Raw genomic sequence first — 21,605 nt, forward strand, 5'->3', positions numbered from 1 at the left:
GTGTTGGAGTGAACTTTTAATCCAACACAACCCACCTTCTGAAGGTCCATTATCTATTAAAGCTTTGCTTAAATGGTGGAGGACCATCTTGGCAGTGGCGATAAATATTCTCCCCTGAAAGTTTTTTTTTTTTTGATAGACGCACACAGAATACATGCTCTCACTCACACCTTCTTCAGAGCAGGTATAAATTTGTACATGGGCATCTGCACACTATAGGGGGCTGGTTCTGGGACACTACAATCCGAAGGCACACTGGCCCCTATTTTTTTAATGGCAACAATGATGTGTTTCTCTTGTTGTGACATAGGCACCCTTTAATAAAACCAACCCCAAAAGGCTAACAAATATTTACAACAGACCTTGCCAGTCTTTTTTCAGCCGCCACCCCATGGTGACAACCACAACGTTCCCAGCGACTCCGCTGAGGCGTGCATATGCTTCCAGCAAGGGGTGGAACCCTGAACGTAGTGTATATGACCCCATTTGGGGTCAAGACACAGAGTTTGGGAAGCCTTGATTTAGAGTTACATGATTACTTTCTTTTATTTGAGCTCCATTATATAATTCATATTTTAAGTGCTTCATTTCCATGGTGTTGGTATTTAATGAAAAGACAGAGAAAGATCATCTGTCTGATATTTAACCATCGGAACAATACAAGAATATCGTGACTCTGGTAACATCCAAAACTAAACAAAATAAACCAGGACCTTAGCCACCGATTATTAAAGTCTCAGTTGTCACCAATGCACTAGTCCACTCATCCAATATTTGTAATACAATGCACACCCATGAGTAGCAAGGGAACCCTCAGATGATTTTGCCACTTCTCATGCAGTCAAGCATACTGCTCTGAAATGGTATAGCGTTTCTTTCATCGAGTATCCCTGCAGTGAGTTCGGAAGACTTTTTTTCTATATTATTGCTTCCCGACACCACTGTGCTACAATTTTTCAATCTTTTTAAACCAAATGTGCAAAGTATGGACTAAATACTTTAAACTTTCAATCTTTTAAAACAAATGTGCAAATGTGCACCTTGCACATTTGTTTTAAAATTTAGGAGCATAAATGTGTCTATGTTTTAATCATTTGAATGTTTATTAAAATGTCTCTTCCACTTGGTCAGCTATGTAGCTTTGGTATTAAGATCATTCTTTTTTCTCTCCTTATAAGCCCTTCACATATTACAGAGAGGGGAAGTGCATTCAACGGCAATATAACCAACAAAAGAGGCCATGTTTGGTTTAGCAAACCATATGCTTATGTACAGAAGTATAGTCAAATTAGTGTCCAAAAAAAGTACATATGGTCAGGTTTTGGAAACTGAAATCAGAATATCAACTACAGATGCAATACAGTGACAAACCCCTACAGCATAAGACACTACCTTGTTTTAATGGTGGTTCAGCCTTCCCCTTCAGCTATTTTGAACTGCAGTAATTCAGCTTGGCTTCTTTCATTTCCAGTCAAAGAGAACTAAAAGTGCAATGAAAACGTCAAGGACATACCAGGAGATTCTCAGGTTTGATGTCTCTGTGCACAATGTTGAGGCTGTGAAGGTACTTGAGTGCACTGGCCAGATTGTAGACCATTGCACTGGCATCTCTCTCCGTGTATTTTGTTGAGGAGGTGATAGCATCAAAAAGATCGCCCCCCTAAAGCAAGAGATCACAAATTAGAGAAATGAATCGGACCTTACAATTCTGCAGTGAGTAGTAAAAGGCTTGCATGATAGGTACTGGGGTACTAAACCATGGGCAAACTCAATCTTAAAATCATTTCTGTGCTAAGAGTCAGCGCTGCAAGGACCGAGACATGCCGAGCATTAAGTGAAAGGAATCTGGATCCCAAAATGTACCTTTCCTTGCAGGAAACAGGAGAACATTCTGAGTCTCTGCTCCAGAGTAGTGCCACTCAAAAGAACTAAGGGAGATGGGCTAGTCCCAGAAAACCCCATTAGTAAAGATGTTCCCTAGAAACTGAAGGCAAGTATGAGTATTCAGAGGTGCCCAGTATTTTTCTTCCCTAAAAGGAGTCCAGTAAAGATATAGGAGGAGAAGTAGCAGGCTTTCCATCCATGGGCTCATGACTGATCTTTCTTCTCTAGCTCAGAGGCTGAGGGAGAGAAGGGAAACACCAGAAGCAGGTCTGTTTCCTATCAGAGAAAAGTATAGAGAAGTGGTATTAAACTAGATCCTTAACTAAATCCCAAGGCATAATGTGCAAAAGGAGAAGAGGGGATCAGAAGGCAGGATTCCCAGAGCGAAACTGCTGCTGTTTCCACATCAGTGGGGAAGGTCTGGAGTACAGGAATGAATGATAGTTCATGTTGAAGATCTGGTGTGATAGGAGGTAGGACCCAAGTCCTACATTCATCATGCTTGATTAGTCCAATGAGGTTATTTTTATTTATTATTTTTTTATTTAAACATTTATAACCCGAGCAATCTACCACTCCTGGAGGGGAACAACTGTACATACATAACACCACATAAAACATCAAATTACTAAACAGCCATACTAGACGGAGACGTTGCATCATAATACAGGTGGTAAACTGAAATGAGGACTGAGTCCCAGGGAAAAGGGAGAAGGGACTTGCTTAGGGTGGAGAGACTGAACAGAAAGACAGTAAACCCCATAAACATATTGTAAAAGGGCTGAATCTCAGAAGGAAGAGTACAGGGGCTGCCCAAAATCCTCATCACCTGAGGCATTTACCAAGGAACAAAGACCCCGAGAGAGTGCCAAACCTATCCAAAGGAGGAGAGTGGGAACTGAGGAAATCAGAACTGGAGGAGTGACAGAGTGTAGGAGACCACGGGACATCAGTACTATGAGCAAATTTGATACTTCCTGCCTATGGACTGTAGTGTCTTATTGTTATTTTTGTTCATCTTGGGAAGGCCCAATAATTGGTTATTTTCGCACAAATCCCTACCAGCCTTCCTTAATGCATTCCATATACAAGAATAGAGACTACTCAGAGATTAAGCAGCCAGCTACCAGGGACTGTTTTATCTTTGCTCTGTGTGCACAAGAAGAGACTGGTAGAGGAGATTGTAAAGTTTTTGCCACAGATACCAATTTAATTGTGCATCTGAACCTCTGGGGTCACCCTTGCCCGCTATTTGGAGGCACCAGCTACATTTCTTCCAGGATAGTGAAGGCAAATATCTAGCCTTGGAAATGTTCCAAGCTTGTCAATCATCCCTTCTCTAGAAGTCGATTAGGCATTCTATCACCTTTACACCAGTGGTTCTTCTGATCATTCCCATTGGTTTTCTTGTTGCTTGGTTTCTGTAATGTATTTATTGGGATTTATTAACCATTTTTATGAAGAGATTTACTCAAGGTGGTGTACAGTAGGTACAGTTTAACATCAAATTTACAATAGTAAGGTTAACATCAAATAACAATAGTAAAATGTACAAGTGTAAACAAATACAATGAAAGAAGAAAACTTGAAAATAGCAAATGGAAACCTAATAATACCACCATGAAACAGGATCAAAAATATATACATTTAACAGCACTGAAATTCAAACAACAGATATGATTAAAGCATAATAGTGATGGAAAATCTAATAAGCACACAATTAGAACACAATAGGTGGTTAATAAATCCCAATAAATAAATAAAACAATTCAAACATAAAAACAGTAGGCCATTTTATTGTGAGGGCTGCTCAGGGTTTTGACTAGCTATTGTGGTTAGTTTCCTCCTGTAAAATGTCTATGAAGATAGTTGATAAAGTTTTAGATGTCATTAAGTCAATTGTTCAAGATATAGAAGCTTGTCTCCATGAAGGCCACAAATCAATCTGGGCTCCAGGCTGTCCACAATAAATATTCATCAGGGACATACGATTAAGAACAGGCTAATTTGGTTAACCTGACAAGCAGACCAGCTTGAAGGCCCTCAAGGACAGGAGTTGTGACCCATTACAAAGGTTAAGCTTGCTTACTGCTAACCAAGACCATTTCCTATATAATAAAACTCACCCTCAACGTTCTGAGGACACTGACGTCAGTGTCACTTTCTGCAGGCACTTCCTTCGGGTTCGAAGGGTTCGTGGTGGTGAAGCCACCGAAATCACTGTGTATGGGCCCCGCCCTCGCGTCAAACGTGATGATGTCGAAGGCGGAGCAATGGCGTCAAAGATCGAGGGCGGAGCAATGGCATCAGTGGATGAAGGTGGCAGAGCAATGGCGGTGAGTGGCTTCACAACGCCGAAGGGATGGGTGGGGGGGGGGGGGGGTTCGGCAGGAAAACCTTGCTAGCGCCCATTTCATTTGCTCCAGAAATGGGCATGTTTTACTAGTCTATGAATAAAACCATTCTACCTGTGGAAATCATGGCTTTAAAAATTGCCCACATTGACTGTGGGTAAAAATAAACAGGCTGCTTATTTTTACCCAAAGCCAATTTCAGCTGTTCTAACAATGCATGTACTTCTATCTACAATGGAGATCCTTGCCATTTTTCGAGCCAGCGCCAATCTGTCCAAAAAAACAAATTTAATGCGAGAGTCAAGATCCTCACTGGAAAAAATGGCAGACAACCTGTCTACCTCCACCAACTTGTCTCCAACCCCATCCCTTCATGCTGGCTCTCTCCCTTCTATAGTTTTAATCTTCCCCTAAATGTTCTCTGAAGACTTGTTTGCTGTGCAACCTTTTAAACAGTTATTCAATTTTCTTCTGTCACCACATAGCTCACTGATAAGTTTGAACCCATGGTGCTCTCAGTCTTGTGAGAACAAAGTGGGGTTTTTGGAAGCACATAGCTCAAATTTACCAAGAGATGCGTGGTGCAGGTGTTAAACAGATTAACTGTTATGGTGTTATGCCTGCCGAAAAGTTGGGGGAGACTGTATTCTGGGAAAGAGTATTTAGGGTCGATGGAAGTTGTCACTGATATCCAGGCCTTGCAATGAAGAACAATGACCTACAGAGTTCAAGACCCGAGGACAGGGAGAGGGCAAGGGATTAAACAATGCAAAACTATACACGTCTTTGTGTTGGAAAAAAAAAAAGTTCGCTATGGAGAAAACGAGTATCTCTCTGTTGGATAAGTTTTGGTTGGGAAATAAGTTCGAGTGTATTTTTCTTTCAATTATAGTACAAATCCAACAGCTAAAAAAAAGTACCCACAGAGTTTGCACATAGGTGCCCAGCTTTATCTACCTCATTATGCTCATCAATGCCTTTTCAATTCTCAATCTTAAGCCTGGAGGAGTAGCCTAATGGCTACAGAATGGACTGAAAACCAGAGAAGGCAGGGCTCAAATCCCACCATGGTTCCTTGTGATCTTGTTTTTGTTACATTTGTACCCCGCGCTTTCCCACTCACGGCAGGCTCAATGCGGCTTACATATTGTATACAGGTACTTACTTGTACCTGGGGAAATGGGGGTTAAGTGACTTGCCCAGAGTCACAAGGAGCTGCAGTGGGAATCAAACTCAGTTCCCCAGGAGCAAAGTCCACTGCACTAACCACTAGGCTACTCCTCCACTACCAACATTCCATGTAGAAGCCTGCCCTTGCCGCGCAAGCTTCTGTTTCTGTGAGTCTGACGTCCTGCACGTACGTGCAGGACGTCAGACTCACAGAAACAGAAGCCTGCGCAGCTGCGTTGCTGATCTGCAAGGGCAGGCTTCTACATGGGATGTTGCTAGTGGAATAGCAACATTCCATGTAGAATCTCCAATAGTAGCAACATTCCATGTAGAATGTCAAGTAGTAGCAACAAAATCTCAATAGCAGCAACATTCCATCTAGAATCTCCAATATTTATTTTTCTTACATTTGTACCCCGCACTTTCCCACTCATAGCAGGCTCAATGCAGCTTACATATTGTATACAGGTACTTATTTGTACCTGGGGCAATGGAGGGTTAAGTGACTTGCCCAGAGTCACAAGGAGCTGCCTGTGCCTGAAGTGGGAATCGAACTCAGTTCCTCAGTTCCCCAGGACCACAGTCCACCACCCTAACCACTAGGCCACTCCTAACCCTTCACTGCCAAAAACTTATAAGCCCTCCAGGGACAGGAGAAAATCTATAGTATCTGAATGTAGCTCACTTTTGAGCTAACACTGAAAAAGGCATGATCTAATTACAAATCCCTTCCTGGCAGAACACTGTAAAAGATTCATTTCTCTGTCAAGATTTTCTTCAGCTACTCTAGTCGCTGAATAACGGTTTTGATAGTTATTTGTGATTCTCCCATTACCATGCAGTGGTGCGGCACTGACAGCAGATGCATGAGGTATAAGCATAAAATGTGCCATTTTCTCAACTTCTGTGTGTAATCATTGTGAATCATCTGAAATGTTATGACAAGCAGCAAAGAGCGAGCATGTGAAAAACACTTGAGTATTATTTTATCAACACAACAGATCACAGCAACTAGCTTTCATAAATAGTTTAAAATTTTGTAATCTGTGGCACAGCCATGGGGGACCTTGTGGGGCCTGGGTCTCCTCATCTTTGGCTTGGGCCCCCGTTTGTTTCAATGGCTGACGGGGATGTCGAGCCCCGTCGGCTGAAGAGGTATCCTGCGTGAATCTCGTCTGTGCTATCTGAACAGCACTTAAGTCAGCAGGTGTGCTTTGGCCACTGATGCCGGCTCTCTCGCTCAGAGACTGAATGGAGCATGCATGGGAGTGTCAATATCTGCGGATGAAATGCATCGCCAACTTGAGTGCTACTCTGGCAGCAAAAAGACCTCTTTGGCTGGAGGGGCCTGGCATCCCTACCAGCAAGGTATGCTATAATGTTGTGGCAGTGGCAGGAGGGGTGGGGAGAGGAGACAGAATACCTGGCCCCAGAGTCCACCTTGAGACCCCCGCCTTAATGGATTTCTGGCTATGTATCTGTCTGTAATTCATATTAAACAACTGTCACCTCATACCAGTAGTTTCCAAACCTTTCCTGTGAACCCTCAGGCCAGTCAGGTTTCAGGATATCCACAATGAATATGCATGAGAAAAATTTGCATGCAGTGGAGGTATTGAATGCAAATCTATTTCTTAAATATTCATTGTGGATATCCTGATAACACAACTGGCCAGGGGTTCCCCAAGACACGTTTTGGGGGCGCTGCCTTATACAACACAGAAAAAGAAAGAGCGGACTGGGGAAACAATCAAATCAGTTTGGATTCATGGCACACCAAAATACAATCAATTTCGATCACTAATTTCTTATATTTCTCTGAACATCCTGTAGATATGAATTAACATTAGTGCAACCTGCACCACCTTCCCAATAGCAAGGGCAAATCACAAGTCCAGAGTATGCCCTGCCACATGAGTTGGACCAAGAAGGAACTGCTGGAACCCAAGAATGCCCATCACACCAATAAACATTTCCATATCTATGTCATTGAAATCATTTGTATGAAGGTTAAATCACCTAAAATCACAATGTCACCTAAATTAAAATCAACTGAAACAAAGTACTCCACAAATGCAAATAGATCAACAATTGAACAATGACCAAATCCTTACAACCAGATTCAAACTAAGCTATAACCTCACAAAGTCCCAAACTAGCTTTATAAACCAACAATGCTCTGACCTGTTTCGTACTGACCCTCAGTTGATGCTTATACTGATCATTTGTTGAATGAGGGACCAAAGGCAAAGTCAGTATCAGAGTGCCAAGATTTCACAAAGCAACAGATGTCAGCAGAAATATCATTAATAAGCTCAGCAAAAGTATTTCATGCAGATCTCACATTAGTATACACTAACTTCAATTTATCCTCAGGGATTACCATAAGATTGACCCTTCATCTACTGGGATAAACCAGGAATCTGCACTGACTCTTCCCTCTGTCACCTACCGTTCCTGATTTTATTTTTAGAATATCTGTCATTTCCTGGTACAAGAGTGATTCCACCCCCCCCCCCCCAACCAAATCACCCAAAGATTCAAACCAACCTACCATTCAACACTTCATTCGAAATTAACAATTCACCAATCATACACAGTAACCCAACTAAAACCCAGCCTATTTCTCAAAACCTCATACCCCCAAGGAAAATCTCTACACCTCAAAATATTCTGACTCCAACTCAAAACCTACCAAATATATAAACAAATGCCTCTCAAATCTCCATCCAAACACCAACTCCAACTCCACCCAACATGCCTAATCACACTCTGGGTACATGAAGGAGCTTAAAAAGGGTGATGTCATTGAGGGGCAGGACCAACAAACAGGGGCGGAGACAGAACAGCACACAGTTCAGGGGAGCCATCAGACATTGTAGCGTCTTTAGACTACTAAAAACATCGCTGCAGTTTTTCACATAGGTTTTAGGGAATACCACTATTAGTCCCTTCTTTCAACCTTGATTTCACCATTACTTGGTCTTCCATGTATATATCAAAACTCATTTAGGCCTTTTTCTACGAGTGCAATTCTTTTTTTATCTGTTCTTTTAAGTTTTTCCCAACCTGTTTTAATGATTTTAATCATGAACTTTTCTGTTTTGTATTTTCCATGTTATTTTATTTTTTTAATGCTAATTTTAATTGCAAAGCATCTTACTGTTAATTTAAATATTGGCATTTATATTCTGCTTAACCATCAAGTTCAAAAGTGGGTTACATCAGAAAACTGTAATTACAATACAGCTGAAATATTACATCATCAATAAAACAATGCTATAACGTTACAAGAAAGATAATAATTAAACAAAGTATTCTGCTATACCACTCATTCAGATTAGAACAGCTCAAAGACAGACACTTTAATGTGGATCCTTTTGTAAAATATATAGAAGGGTGTGTGCTGACAAATTCAAATGTGTTTGCTGACATATACAGCAGGAGCAGTGATTTTACAAAGCTACACGTTAAGACAAGGGGTGGAATCAGCTGGCAGCTTGCATGTATAATTTGCCAATTTCGCAAAATGCAATTCAATAAAACAATGTACATTTCACTACTCTCCTACAAAAGTCTAGTATGTATCACAATCATAAGAGGCTAGAACAGATCTACGATTTACAATAATACATTCAGCACTCCTGGAAAAGGAAAGTTTTTAATTTTCTCTGAAATAACATGTATTGCGACTACAATCTAACTTGTAACGCCTGAGATGAGAATTCCACCACAATCCAGCCCAATAAGAGGAGGAGGAGGAGGAGGAGGAGGACTTTAAGAGTCTGTTGGATTTTATTCTCAAAACGCTATATAAGTGGTAGCACAAAGTTTTTAGGTTTAACTTTTGAAGCAAAAATAGATCATGGGGGATTAAGAAAAACTACTCCCTTAATCTCCCGTGTAATGCTCCTGCCAAAACAAGCATTTTCATTTACTATGAACACCTCGCTGCTGGTGCAGAAGTTGATTTTGGGTGGGGGGGGGGGGGGGGAGAGAATTAAAAATATATATATATGTAGACATATATTCACATTATAAAACAGAGACATACATTTTTGGACTAGACCAGGCTCCTACCTGGTCTAGTCCAAACAGTGGACAGTGGACAGACGAAACAGTCCGACAAGGCGGTGGCCGTAGCGAGAAGATTGCTAGGCTGTATAGAGAGAGGAGTGACCAGCAGAAGAAAGGAGGTTTTAATGCCCCTGTATAAGACGTTGGTGAGGCCCCACCTGGAGTATTGTGTTCAGTTTTGGAGGCCGTATCTTGCGAAGGATGTTAAAAAAATGGAAGCGGTGCAAAGAAAAGCTACGAGGATGGTATGGGATTTACGTTCCAAGACGTATGAAGAGAGGTTTGCTGACCTGAACATGTACACCCTGGAGGAAAGGAGGAACAGGGGTGATATGATACAGACGTTCAAATATTTGAAAGGTATTAATCCGCAAACGAATCTTTTCCGGAGATGGGAAGGCGGTAGAACGAGAGGACATGAAATGAGATTGAAGGGGGGCAGACTCAGGAAAGATGTCAGGAAGTATTTTTTCACGGAGAGGGTGGTAGACGCTTGGAATGCCCTCCCGCGGGAGGTGGTGGAGATGAAAACGGTAACGGAGTTCAAACATGCGTGGGATATGCATAGAGGAATCCTGTGCAGAAGGAATGAATCCTCAGAAGCTTAGCTGAAATTGGGTGGTGGAGCAGGTGGGGGGAAGAGGGGTGGTGGTTGGGAGGCGAGGATAGGGGAGGGCGGTCTTATACGGTCTGTACCAGAGCCGGTGATGGGAGGCGGGACTGGTGGTTGGGAGGCGGGAAATACTGCTGGGCAGACTTATATGGTCTGTGCCCTGAAAAGGACGGGTACAAATTCAAGGTAAGGTATACACATATGAGTTTGTCTTGGGCAGACTGGATGGACCATGCAGGTCTTTTTCTGCCGTCATCTACTATGTTACTATGTATGTTACCCTGTGGTCTCAAGGCGCCAGTTATAAAAATACCCTCATAACTTGCAGAGTGCAAAATTATTTGAATTCACTACACGTTACTATTTCAGCACTGGAATTTACTTAACTGCTAATTATCTGAGGGAGAGGACTATAATTATTTAGCCCAGACTCTTAAATGGTTTCACTCTATGTAAATAGTCTTACCTTGACTAACTCCATCACCAAATAGAGTGCCGTTGGAGTATCCACTTCCTCTACCAGCATGATAACATTAGGATGCTTAACTTGACGCAGTATGGCTACCTCGTTCTCAATCAGATGCTCCTGTGTATTAAGAACCACAGACATTTGTTTCACATATACTTGATCAACAAAAAGTCCATGTTGTGACATTACACCGTAAACCTGTTGGGATTAACTCTTTCAGTACTAAACTGAAATAATTTATAGCATCTCCAGTACTGAAACAAGTTTAGTGGTTGCTGCTACCCTATTGATAACTGGGGAAGGCCAAAAACACTCATTGGAAATACTATACATAAAACAAGCGACTACAATCAGGCAATAAAGCACCTGATTTAAAAAAAAAAGTTGCACTGTGAAGGAATGAGAAAAGGAATTAAACCATTTGACCGTGTACTATCAGATGGATGCATATATCCCCCAGTATACATTAAAGGTCTGTGTACCATAAGAATTCTATGCATGAGCCTTGCACTGAAGTTTAACTCTAATATTTTGTGCAGTCATATGATTTGATTGCTGGACAGACTTGTACAGGACAATTAACGAACACCTATCTATATTTGCTCACACCTTTTCAGTAGCAGCTCACTCCAGAACCAATACTATTTTATAGATAGAAATTCCAAGAAGACAAAATCTAAGTAAATGAGAAATTACAATGATGCAAAACAAAGAGCAGATGAACAGAAGCAAATGCAGGCGCTAGAGGCCATTAGAGCCAGACCAGCGACTGCATTTGTTCCCGCGAGATGTTCAGAGCTGGTAAAGGACGTGAAACAATGAGCTTGTTGGCTCTGAACACATGCTAAACAGGGTCATTTGTATTCCTCCCCAATGCTCAGTGGGCAGCACGCCAAACAAGAGTGCTGCTCCCATGGCAAACCCTACGCCAGCTCGGAATGACATTAGGGTTTGCCCAGGCATTGGGGAGGACTGGGGAGACCCTGGTTAGCATGTATTTGCATGCTTTTTGGGATCTCCAGGTCCCCCCTTAACTCTTCCTACTTTCTTACCTATCTATATGTTACATCTTTACTTTACCCTTCACTATCAATTATAATGTTCTATTACGTATTGTGTTGACATTGTAAGTAGTATACCATGCCATACTTTGTATTATTATTTGAATATTTTTACTGCTGTAATTGCTTATTACTCATGTTTCATCTATTCTTACTGTACATTGCCTTGAGTGAATTCCTTCAAAAAGGCAGGAAATAAATCCAAATAAATATGTAGAAATGATTTGTCCTGAATTTGTAAGTTCCTTAAAGCAGATAGAAGGTAATTCTACAAATAGACAACCCTATTTTGAGGTGCCAAGAAGATCTGTTTATGTTATTTAGGTACTTGATATATCACCTTTCACAACAAATCAAAGCAGTGTACAACACTAAATAGATATTGGAAAGGAATGCCAATAATCTAATAGGACAGAAGAAATAAAGTGAAAGAGATGAAAAAAGAAATACATCAAGAGGGTGCAGGGGCAGAGGGACAAGCAAGAAGGGGCAGGGAGAAACCAAAAACCACCTGGAGAAACCAGTAACAAGGGACTCACTCATTGGGTGCAAAATTAAGGATACGCCAAAGAAAATAAGTGGGTTTTGAGACAGTGGAAACGAGGGAACAAGCACTCGGATCTTAGAGCAGAGGGTAAGGAACGTCAGAGAGAAGGGGCCAAATAAAAGAAAGCGGAAAAGCGAGTAGAGTCAAAGTGCCTATTTTATAAAAGAAAGTAGGTGTCTACTTTCTTTAATAGAATAGCAGCTTAGCATGCCTATATTTTAGGCGTGGCCATTTACACCAGCTACAGAGCTGGTGCAAATGCTCACACCTAGAGTGCTAAACAAATGCACAATATGTTGTAGAATTCTACAATTTACATGTGTACTGGTGTGCTTTGCCCATGCTCTGTCCATGTATATATCCACCTTCAAGCTATGAACCGTTGCATATTTATTTATTGCATTTGTATCCCACATTATCCCACCTCTTTGCAGGCTCAATGTGGCTTACAATTCATCATGGATACTGGAAATAGAAGAGAATATACATTTGGTTTTACAGAGGGTTTTGTGTTACATGGTGGTGAAATACATGATAGTGATAAAGCAAAAGACATTATAAGACAGTTCTGGATGTTTTAAAGATTATACAGTTACACATGTTGATCTTTGTGATATATCTTGTCGAAGAGATAGGTTTTCAATAGTTTACGGAAATTGGTCAATTCATAGACCGTTTTCAGGTTACGTGGCAACACGTTCCAGAGCTGCGTGCTCGTATAGGAAAAGGTAGCTGCGATTCAAGATGGCTGCTTAGAGCGAACACGTAGAAGCGGAGTTCTCGGCGAGTTAATCCTAGCTTTCACTATGCCTAAGCGAAGGGGCAAATCGGCCAGTGCTGTGTCTTCTGGCCAACAAGCAGTCCCAGTGACCGGACCTATGGACTCAATCGTCCAGAATGTGCAAGGAATACGATCTGTGAACGGCACGCTGACGCCGGCTGGAGCAGTTGGAGGCCTGGATCCGACGCTTGTGCTTGAAACAACATTGAGCCCAGATCAGAGGACCCCACCCCCGCAACCGCAGCGTGCGAGCACCCCCAGGACGGCGTCTACCATGGAAGATCCTGATAGACCTGAGACACGGGAACAACTCTGGGTTGACTCGCAATTGCGGAGGCTGGAATCGCTGCGAGACAAACAACTTTATTAGCGGGGGAATCCTTGGCTGCGAGAACTGAGATAAGTACTTCTTCAAACATTAATCTACCTATGCAAATGTTTGCTTCTTTAGAAAAACCATCTGAAGTAACTCTCGATTCATTGTGGGCCTTGATTGCCTCATTTGGTAAGGCGTTATGTCTTCAAATTAACCAGCTAGAATCGAAAATTCAAACTCTAACGGAAGATATGAGTAAAATAAAAACCTAAGTTAAATTGTTGGATGAGAAAATAAAGAATATCGACCAAAGGGAAAAAAAACTCAAGATATTCAAGCGATGACGGTTAAAGATTTGACGAATTTACGTACGAAATTTGAAGTAATAGAAAATAATCAAAGAAGTAAAAACCTTAGGTTTACTAATTTTCCAAGAATAAAAACAATGTCACCAAAAGAAATGTTATTAAAATATATTAAAGATATACTTCAAATTCCAGCAGAAGCAATACCACCTTTTCTACAAATATATTATCTGTCGGTGAAAACACCAGAAGATCAGATCTCAGAATCACCTTTGGACGTGTCAGCATTGTTAGAGTCTTCGGACTCCGAAAAAGTTATTTCCTCTACTTTAATTGCCACGGTGGTTCTGGCACCCGATAAGGTGTGGGTGATGAGACTTTTCTTCAAAAATAGAAATAAAACTTTTATGGACTAAAAGTAAGAATATTCCCAGATGTGACAAGAGAGACCCAAAAAAGAAGGCGTCAATTTCTTCTAAGTAGATCTGGAGTACAGCAGATGGGTGCATCCTTTTTTTTGCATTACCCTTGCAAATGCATAGTTAGATATCAATCTATTAAATATGTTTTCTTAGAACCTAAACATCTCATTGAATTCTTAGCAACCAAGAGAATTGAAAGAGAGACTCAAGTGTCCTGAGAGAGAAATATTCCTTGCAGCTCTACAGTGTTTGCTCTTTTTTCTTTGCTAATATTATTATTTGGACTATTCCTCCAAGTTGTAAATCTTGAATCGTATTTGTGGACTTTAGTGGTTTAAATATAAATTGAGGGAAGGATTATGGTCCATTCCCTCTCTTTTCTTATTCTTTTTTTTTGTTAACTGTTTTCTTAATTAACCACTTTCTGGACAAGCGTGTATTGCTTGGTATGTAATATTAAAAATTATAAATAAATAAATAAATAAAAAAAAGGAAAAGGTAGATGCGTGCATTAATTTGTATTTCAGACCTTTACATTTGGGAGGATGAAGATTAAGGAATGTGCGAGAAGATTTTTTTGCGTTCCTGGGTGGTAGATCTATTAGGTCTGACATGTAGGCTGGGGCGTTACCATGGATGATTTTATGGACTAGGGTGCAAAGTTTGAACGTGATGCGTTCTTTTAGTGGGAGCCAGTGTAGTTTTTCTCGTAGGGGTTTCGCGCTTTCGTATTTTGATGTGCCGAATATTAGTCTGGCTGCCGTGTTCTGGGCTGTCTGGAGTTTTTTTTAAGTATTTGCTCTTTGCAGCCAGCGTAGAGTGAGTTACAATAGTCCAGATGACTGAGTACCAATGATTGTACCAGATTGCGGAAGACAGTCCTTGGAAAAAATGGTCTAACTCTTTTTAGTTTCCACATTGAATGAAACATCTTTTTAGTTATGTTTTTCGCATGATTCTCAAGTGTTAGGTGTCGATCAATGGTGACTCCAAGAATTTTTAGGGTGTCCGAAACTGGTAGATTTAGTTTAGGTGTGTTGATGGTGGTAAATTTATTCTTGTTGTATTGCGAGGTGAGTACCAGGCATTGGGTTTTCTCTGCATTAAGTTTCAGCTGAAATGCATCTGCCCAGGAATTCATGATATGTAGGTTTTGTTTGATTTCATTGGAGATTTCCCTTAGATCTTGTTTGAATGGGATGAAGATCGTTACATCATCAGCGTATATATATGGGTTTAGGTTCTGATTCGATAGTAGTTTGGCCAAGGGTGTCATCATTAGGTTGAATATGGTCGGTGAGAGGGGGGATCCCTGTGGAACTCCGCATTCAAGTGTCCATGTAGCTGATGTAGTCGAGTTTGATGTCACTTGATATGAGCGTGTAGTTAGGAACCCCTTGAACCAATTGAGAACGTTACCTCCGATTCCGAAGTATTCGAGGATGTGTAATAAAATTCCATGGTCAACCATGTCAAATGCGCTTGACATGTCGAATTGTAGCAGTAGAATGTTATTGCCGTTTGCTATCAGTTGTTTGAGTTTGGTCATGAGCGTGACTAGTACGGTTTCAGTGCTGTGATTAGAGCGAAATCCTTACTGGGAATCGTGTAATATTGAGAACTTGTTTAGATAATCTGTGAGCATTTGGGTGCTGTGTTATAGAATGGCACGTAACCGAAATATTAGCCCCATGGTGCGACCTCACCTTGAGTATATGTTCAATTCTGGTCGCCATAACTCAAAAAAAGATATAGTGGAATTAGAAAAGGTTCAAAAGAAGAGCAACCAAAATGATAAAGGGGATGGGAACTCCTCTCACATGAGGAAAGGCTAAAAGAGGTTAGGCCTCTTCAGCTTGGAAAAGATTGCTCAGAGGGGATATGATTGAGGTATACAAAACCCTGAGTTGTGTAGAGAATGCAAAACAATCAATTTTTCACTCTTTCAAAAAGTGCAAAGGACTTGGGAACACTCAAACTTACATGAAAATACTTTTAAAACAAAAGGAAGGAAATATTTCTTCACAACTTTTGCCTTCTGTATTTCTCCATCTTACCACTAGAGGGGACTCGTATATTACTCTCAAACCTAAGGCTGACTAAGAGTAACAGGAAAGGATTATATTTTCCTAATGTGGAATGATAGAGCCCAAAAACAGATTTCATTTTGTGAAGAACAGAGTTGTGATCCGCCTAGAACTTTGGGATTGTGCGGAATAGAATTTATTTTTTAAGAAATTAAAAAATTAAACTGTAATTAGATATATTATGAATTCAATCTTTAATATGTCAACCTACCCAGAGCACTTTACAACAAACACTACAACAAGAGCATACAAATCAGGGGAGAATGAATCAGAAGTGAAAGCTGAATACTGGTTACTGGACCACTTGAGTGGAACAAATTGCCTTGCGGGATCAAAAAAGAAAACCTGTATGGTGACATTTAAACATTTATCAAGGAACCATTTCTAATGTTTGGCTTATGATCCTGCTGAGCATGGCTTATTTTCACTATTGCCTTAGTTGCATTTTGGATTGGACTTTTTTTTTTTTAGTTTAATTTCTTTTATTGATTTTTGAGACGAACACAATCAAGAGCTCATAACATAACAACAAGTAACATTTTACAAAGTAAGGCAATACCGGAGCTCACATGTAAGAAGTAACTATCCATATCTAGGGTTAAAATTAAGTTAAGAAAAGAGATAGGCAGAAAAGAGAAAAAGGAGGGGGGGCTGGAGGGTACAGATCAAAGTATAAAACACGCATAGGCCATACAATATATTGCTGTAAAATGCCGAAATATGATACAAGTGGTAGCCATTTCTCCCTTTTGCTGGAGGACTCTACTGCCTGGCTGTATTGATTTGTATTGTGTGATTGGTTGTTATGTATATTTTATTGTCACTGCCCTGGATAAGGATGGGTTATAAATAATAATAAATCTAAATCTACAATATATGACAATGTGAGAGAAAGATTTTGTTGTAATCCTGGTGAGGGAAATTTAAGAGTTTACAGACATGTGCCCAAAAGTGCGACATCTAACCCACATCTCACCAAGATTAAATAAGGGCACCTCACTCTTCCCACACTATGTTCACTGCCCTGCGCATGTCCCCATAAATAGACCATTTTCAAGAGTCATCCAGCTTAGTTTCATAAATACTGTACTTGGGCACATGTGTTACTGTACCTTTCCACAGCATTTTGCCTTGTCTATAATCTTCAGTGCAAATTCTTTTCCAGATGACCTAAAAACAGAATAAAATTGCTAGCAAACAAAAGAAATGTTCAAAATCTCTCACAATAATAAGATCAAAGATAGTGACGAAAATATTTTGGTTTATCTTTCCATCTAGTCCCAAACCTTCCAAATAGACCTTAAATTGGTAGAATAAAGAGCCCAAACAAGAAAAAAGAAAAAAAAGTAGTGAAACATAAAAGCAGAGTTTGAAACAAGGCACAGTGAACTTAATAAGCTATACCTTCAAGTAAAAAACAAACGAAAAAAAACAAAAAATAAATAAACCCCACCTTGCCAGTTAACAACTGTAGGTCAATCAGAGGTACTAATGAATCTGCTTCAAAGAAGGTCAAATTTGAGCTATCAGTTGAGATGTGCTACCATTAATGAGTCAAACCTAGAATTATACCTGTCCTCTTCTGGATCAAACAGTGTGTGCTCCTGTAGAACATATTCCTGACTTTCTACACAAGAGGGCGCTAAAGGATCCTGATAGTCAAGGACCAGAGTAGGCTGCAATCCTTTATTTCATCATATAGTCAGGCATACCAACAGTGACCTAACATAGTAAATGTGAGCAGATAGAGACCTGCAAGGTCCATCCACAGTCTGCCCAACAAGGTGGTCAGGGTTTTGTCTGGCACTCCACTTCTTCAAGATTAAACACTGGCAGACTGTGCCAACACACCCAGATGTCTGAAATGTTGAGATGGTGACAAAACGTTTCCACAGTATGCAGCATTGTTAACAGATAAATGGTTTTTGGGTGGCTATCATAACTAACCTTCAACAATTACTGGGCCATCCTTTAAAATTCAAACCAAAGAGAGGGCATACAAGGCACAAACAGCAGAAGCCGAACCTAAGAAGTACAATGAGACTGCAGAATTAGGGAGCGTCAATAAATGAATTTACTGAACGATCCAACACGGTCCGTGTTTTGGCAAAAGCCTGCGTCAGTGGTTACAAGTGTAACAGATAAAAACCCCTCTTGTTCCTGCTTCTTTGATGAACAAAAGAGCAGTGCAAACATTCACAGTGACCCTATGGGTGGTCACTGGATACAATTAAAAAAAAAAATCACACTGGAATTCTAACATCAAGCACAGAAAATTTGGAGGTTAGGACCGTGTTGGGTCATTCAATAAATTCATTTATTGATGCTCCTTAATTCTGAAGTCTCATCGTGCTTCTTTGGTTGTACATTTGCTAAAACTGACAACTATAGGGATTTATTCAATAAACCAACTACATCTGGTGTCCAGGGAAGAGGAGAAAAATTGTCCTTAGGTAAAACTTATATTGTGGGGACAAAGTGTATACTCAGTGATTCGCTGATTTGGTATTGGAGGAACAAAGTTTCACACTTTAATGTTATGGGAATCTTCGAGAGCTCATCCTCACCCCAAAAGACAGATATTTTTATCGGCCTGGGAGCTATACTCCAGTCAATATCCCCAAAAGTACATAGTCAAGTCTTAAATAGTTTTCAGGATACAGCTGGAAGGGTAATCAATAGCAATAAAATAAAACATAGAAAAGAAAATAAGATGATACCTTTTTTATTGGACTAACTATACATTTTATGATTAGCTTTCGAAGGTAGCCCTTCTTCATCAGATCAGAAATAAGCAAATGTTGATAAACAACAGTATATATAAGTGAAACATCAAAGCATTCCAATGACAGTCTCGCAGGAAGAAGGTGGGGTGGGTTAGGTGAGAGATGGAGAGCTGGGTGGATGAGGGACAGGGAGACATGCATGGTGATAAGAGGGTGACAAAGCAGTAGAATGGGCTAGAAAACCCAGATCCTGTCTGGTGGGTGTCAAAATATTTAATCATTATGACTTCAAAAGTCTTACGTTTCTGTATTGTCTTAAAGTTTCCTTTTAGTATTCAAACCATAAAATCATTGATACAGTGTTTTGGTTTTCTAAAGTGCTGTCCCACAGAGGTGACATCCTGGTTGGCACTGGCATTTTTCATATGATGTCTATATAAATTAAATCTCTTCTTTAGCATCTGGCTTGTTTCTCCAACATAGCACCAGATGCTAAAGAAGAGATTTAATTTACATAGACATCATATGAAAAATGCCAGATGGACCCTTGGTCTGACCCAGGTGATACTATGGATGAAATGGAGTCAGCCCCTTTGTATTGTGAGCCAATAACCACTGGGGCCTAGTAGACTACTACACCACAATCTCACATTAATGGCTAGCTAAGCATCTTTTACCTATTTTTCAAAATGTTATATTTAAATTACAGTACAAGGACCGTCTTCATTTTCCTGATTAAGGTGTGAACTTTACAAAATTAAATAGGAAAAACACATGGACTCCGCAATCATCATACTCACCGCTCCATGCATTCCTTCACCACAGCAAAATTTCCATCCCCTATCACCTTCCCAATTTTGTACTTCTCAAGAATAAATGATGCGCCCAAACACCTATTTCCATTCAAGCCTGAAGAAAGGGTACATTGAAAGCAAAGATAAACATCTTCAACACAGCCTTCCAATCAGAACAGTTATCGTGTATTTCGAGTTAATAGACCACTCTTCCTGCGGGCATCACAGGGCGGTTTACAATCAGTATATAAAATCAATACATAAAAGAGAAAGGAACGCCAAAACTAATAGGAAAGAAACAATCATACATATACCTCAGTAGGGCTGCTGAGAGACTGAACCAGGCCTGGGCCGCCACCTCCCCCCCCCCCCCCCCCCGAATTGTGGCTGCACTCCCCATAATCGTCGCTGGCTGGCGGGGATCCCAAGGCCCCCCCAGCAGAAGACGTCTTCCTTCAGCACTGCTCTTCTGCCGATTGCCTGCCCCTGCGGTAGCTTTTTCTCTCAGGGCATGCGCATGCACAACTGACAGGAAAAGCAGCTGCTTAGCTGGGCAGAACAGCAGTGCTTGAGTTGCTCCTCTGGGTCCTCCCCAGCCTCCACGGGGGGCCTGGCCGCAATGCTGGAGTTTTCTATCTCCTGTTCCTCTCGGGATGCGATCGCTCGGGTCCCGGCAGGAGAGAGAGAGAGAGAGAGAGAGAGACCCCGGCAGAGGGCCCCCCTTGGAGGCCCAGGCAATTCTGCCCTCCCCTCTAACCGGCCCTGTACCTCAGAGGAAAAATAATAAAAAAAAAGAAGGATTAGGTCTACTTAAAAAGGGTCGGTGGACCCTAACCATCCTGCTGCAGGCTGCTGCAACATCACCAAAAGCATTTTGGAAGAGGTGGGTTTTGAGGGCAGAATGGAATTTAAAGGTAGGACGACTCCAAGCGTACCAGTAGTGGCAAAACATTCCACAGGGACGGAGCTAAACAGAAAAATGCAGTATGTCTTGTGGAATGAAGCAGGGCATCCTTAGGAAATGGGATGCACAGTCGGTAATCTTTTAATGGGGGGGGGGGGGGATAAAGAATCACAAGCGCTGTCAAGAGGGGAATCTAAAATAAAAAGCTTTGAAGGTAAGGGCAAGAATCTTAAACTGAATACGAAAGGCGACTGGAAGCCAAAGGTAATGAATAAAGTATGGGTAATGTGATTATATGGCTTAGTCTGAGCAAGGGCTTGCAAGGCTGTGTTTTGTACAGTTTGTACTAATGACCACAAAGAGGAGACAGGTAATCCTGAATATACCATATTGCAATAATCTAACCTGGAAATGACATGACTAGGGCTTCTACGCTTAGGCGTCTAAATTTAGGTGTTAATTTCCCAGCTAATCATAAAAAAAAAAAAGAGCGTTCCTTGATGTTTTGGCACTACGGGTACTAATACCCGGTTTCTATTGTGGTGCAATAGAACGGACATTTGTATTACTTTAGAGCCGTCCTTGCAGCACAGGAATTGGCGCTAAGCACAATTCTATAAAGGACACGTGCTTTTATAAAAATCATTCTTAGTGCTGATCTTTTTTGGTGACCATTTTTGAGCATATTTTATAGAATTCCCCACTATGTGCTTCCAAGTTAGCCACTTAGCGTATGCTAATGTGAACGCACTAGGTGGATAACCCTTCCATGGCCATTCCCCACCCATGGTATGCTCCCTCCCATAAAAGTAGTGACCAATTAACACGCACTGACAGGAAAACTACTGCAAAACGGTATGTGTGTTTTGAAGTACACCTTTTCCCACATGTTAACACGTTAAGCATGCATTAGCGCCTAACATGGTTTAGAAAAAGGGCTGCTAAGACTGTCAAGGTCTGCTCAGTGTGCCATTTCCTTTCATGTTCTCAAACAACTGAACAACTTCCAGGTCAAACATGATTAGTAAGTTCCTTTCAAATGTCCTTCAAATTTCTGTCAATTTGAATAGCTATTTTGGATTATAAGTTTATGCT

At 40.8% G+C, this 21,605-nt stretch overlaps 1 protein-coding gene across 3 annotated transcripts in view; it reads right to left on the reverse strand.

The window, feature by feature from the left end:
• Positions 1-21,605, reverse strand: part of DCLK2 (doublecortin like kinase 2) — a 341,471-nt gene that overhangs the window by 65,003 nt on the left and 254,863 nt on the right. For 2 of the 3 annotated variants that reach the window (XR_003940738.1, XM_030191659.1), the window contains exons 7-10: positions 19,613-19,721; positions 17,199-17,256; positions 10,565-10,684; positions 1,514-1,660 (exon numbers count right to left, since the gene is read on the reverse strand). Coding sequence is in view for 2 of the 3 variants with exons in the window: in XM_030191659.1 (XP_030047519.1) it covers positions 1,514-1,660; positions 10,565-10,684; positions 17,199-17,256; positions 19,613-19,721 (434 nt within the window). In the remaining variant the exon portion in view is untranslated. The remainder of the gene's footprint in view (positions 1-1,513; positions 1,661-10,564; positions 10,685-17,198; positions 17,257-19,612; positions 19,722-21,605) is intronic. The other variant, XM_030191660.1, reaches the window with a different exon arrangement.

Source organism: Microcaecilia unicolor, chromosome 2, assembly GCF_901765095.1.
Source record: "Microcaecilia unicolor chromosome 2, aMicUni1.1, whole genome shotgun sequence".
In the NCBI taxonomy this organism is placed as follows: domain Eukaryota; kingdom Metazoa; phylum Chordata; class Amphibia; order Gymnophiona; family Siphonopidae; genus Microcaecilia; species Microcaecilia unicolor.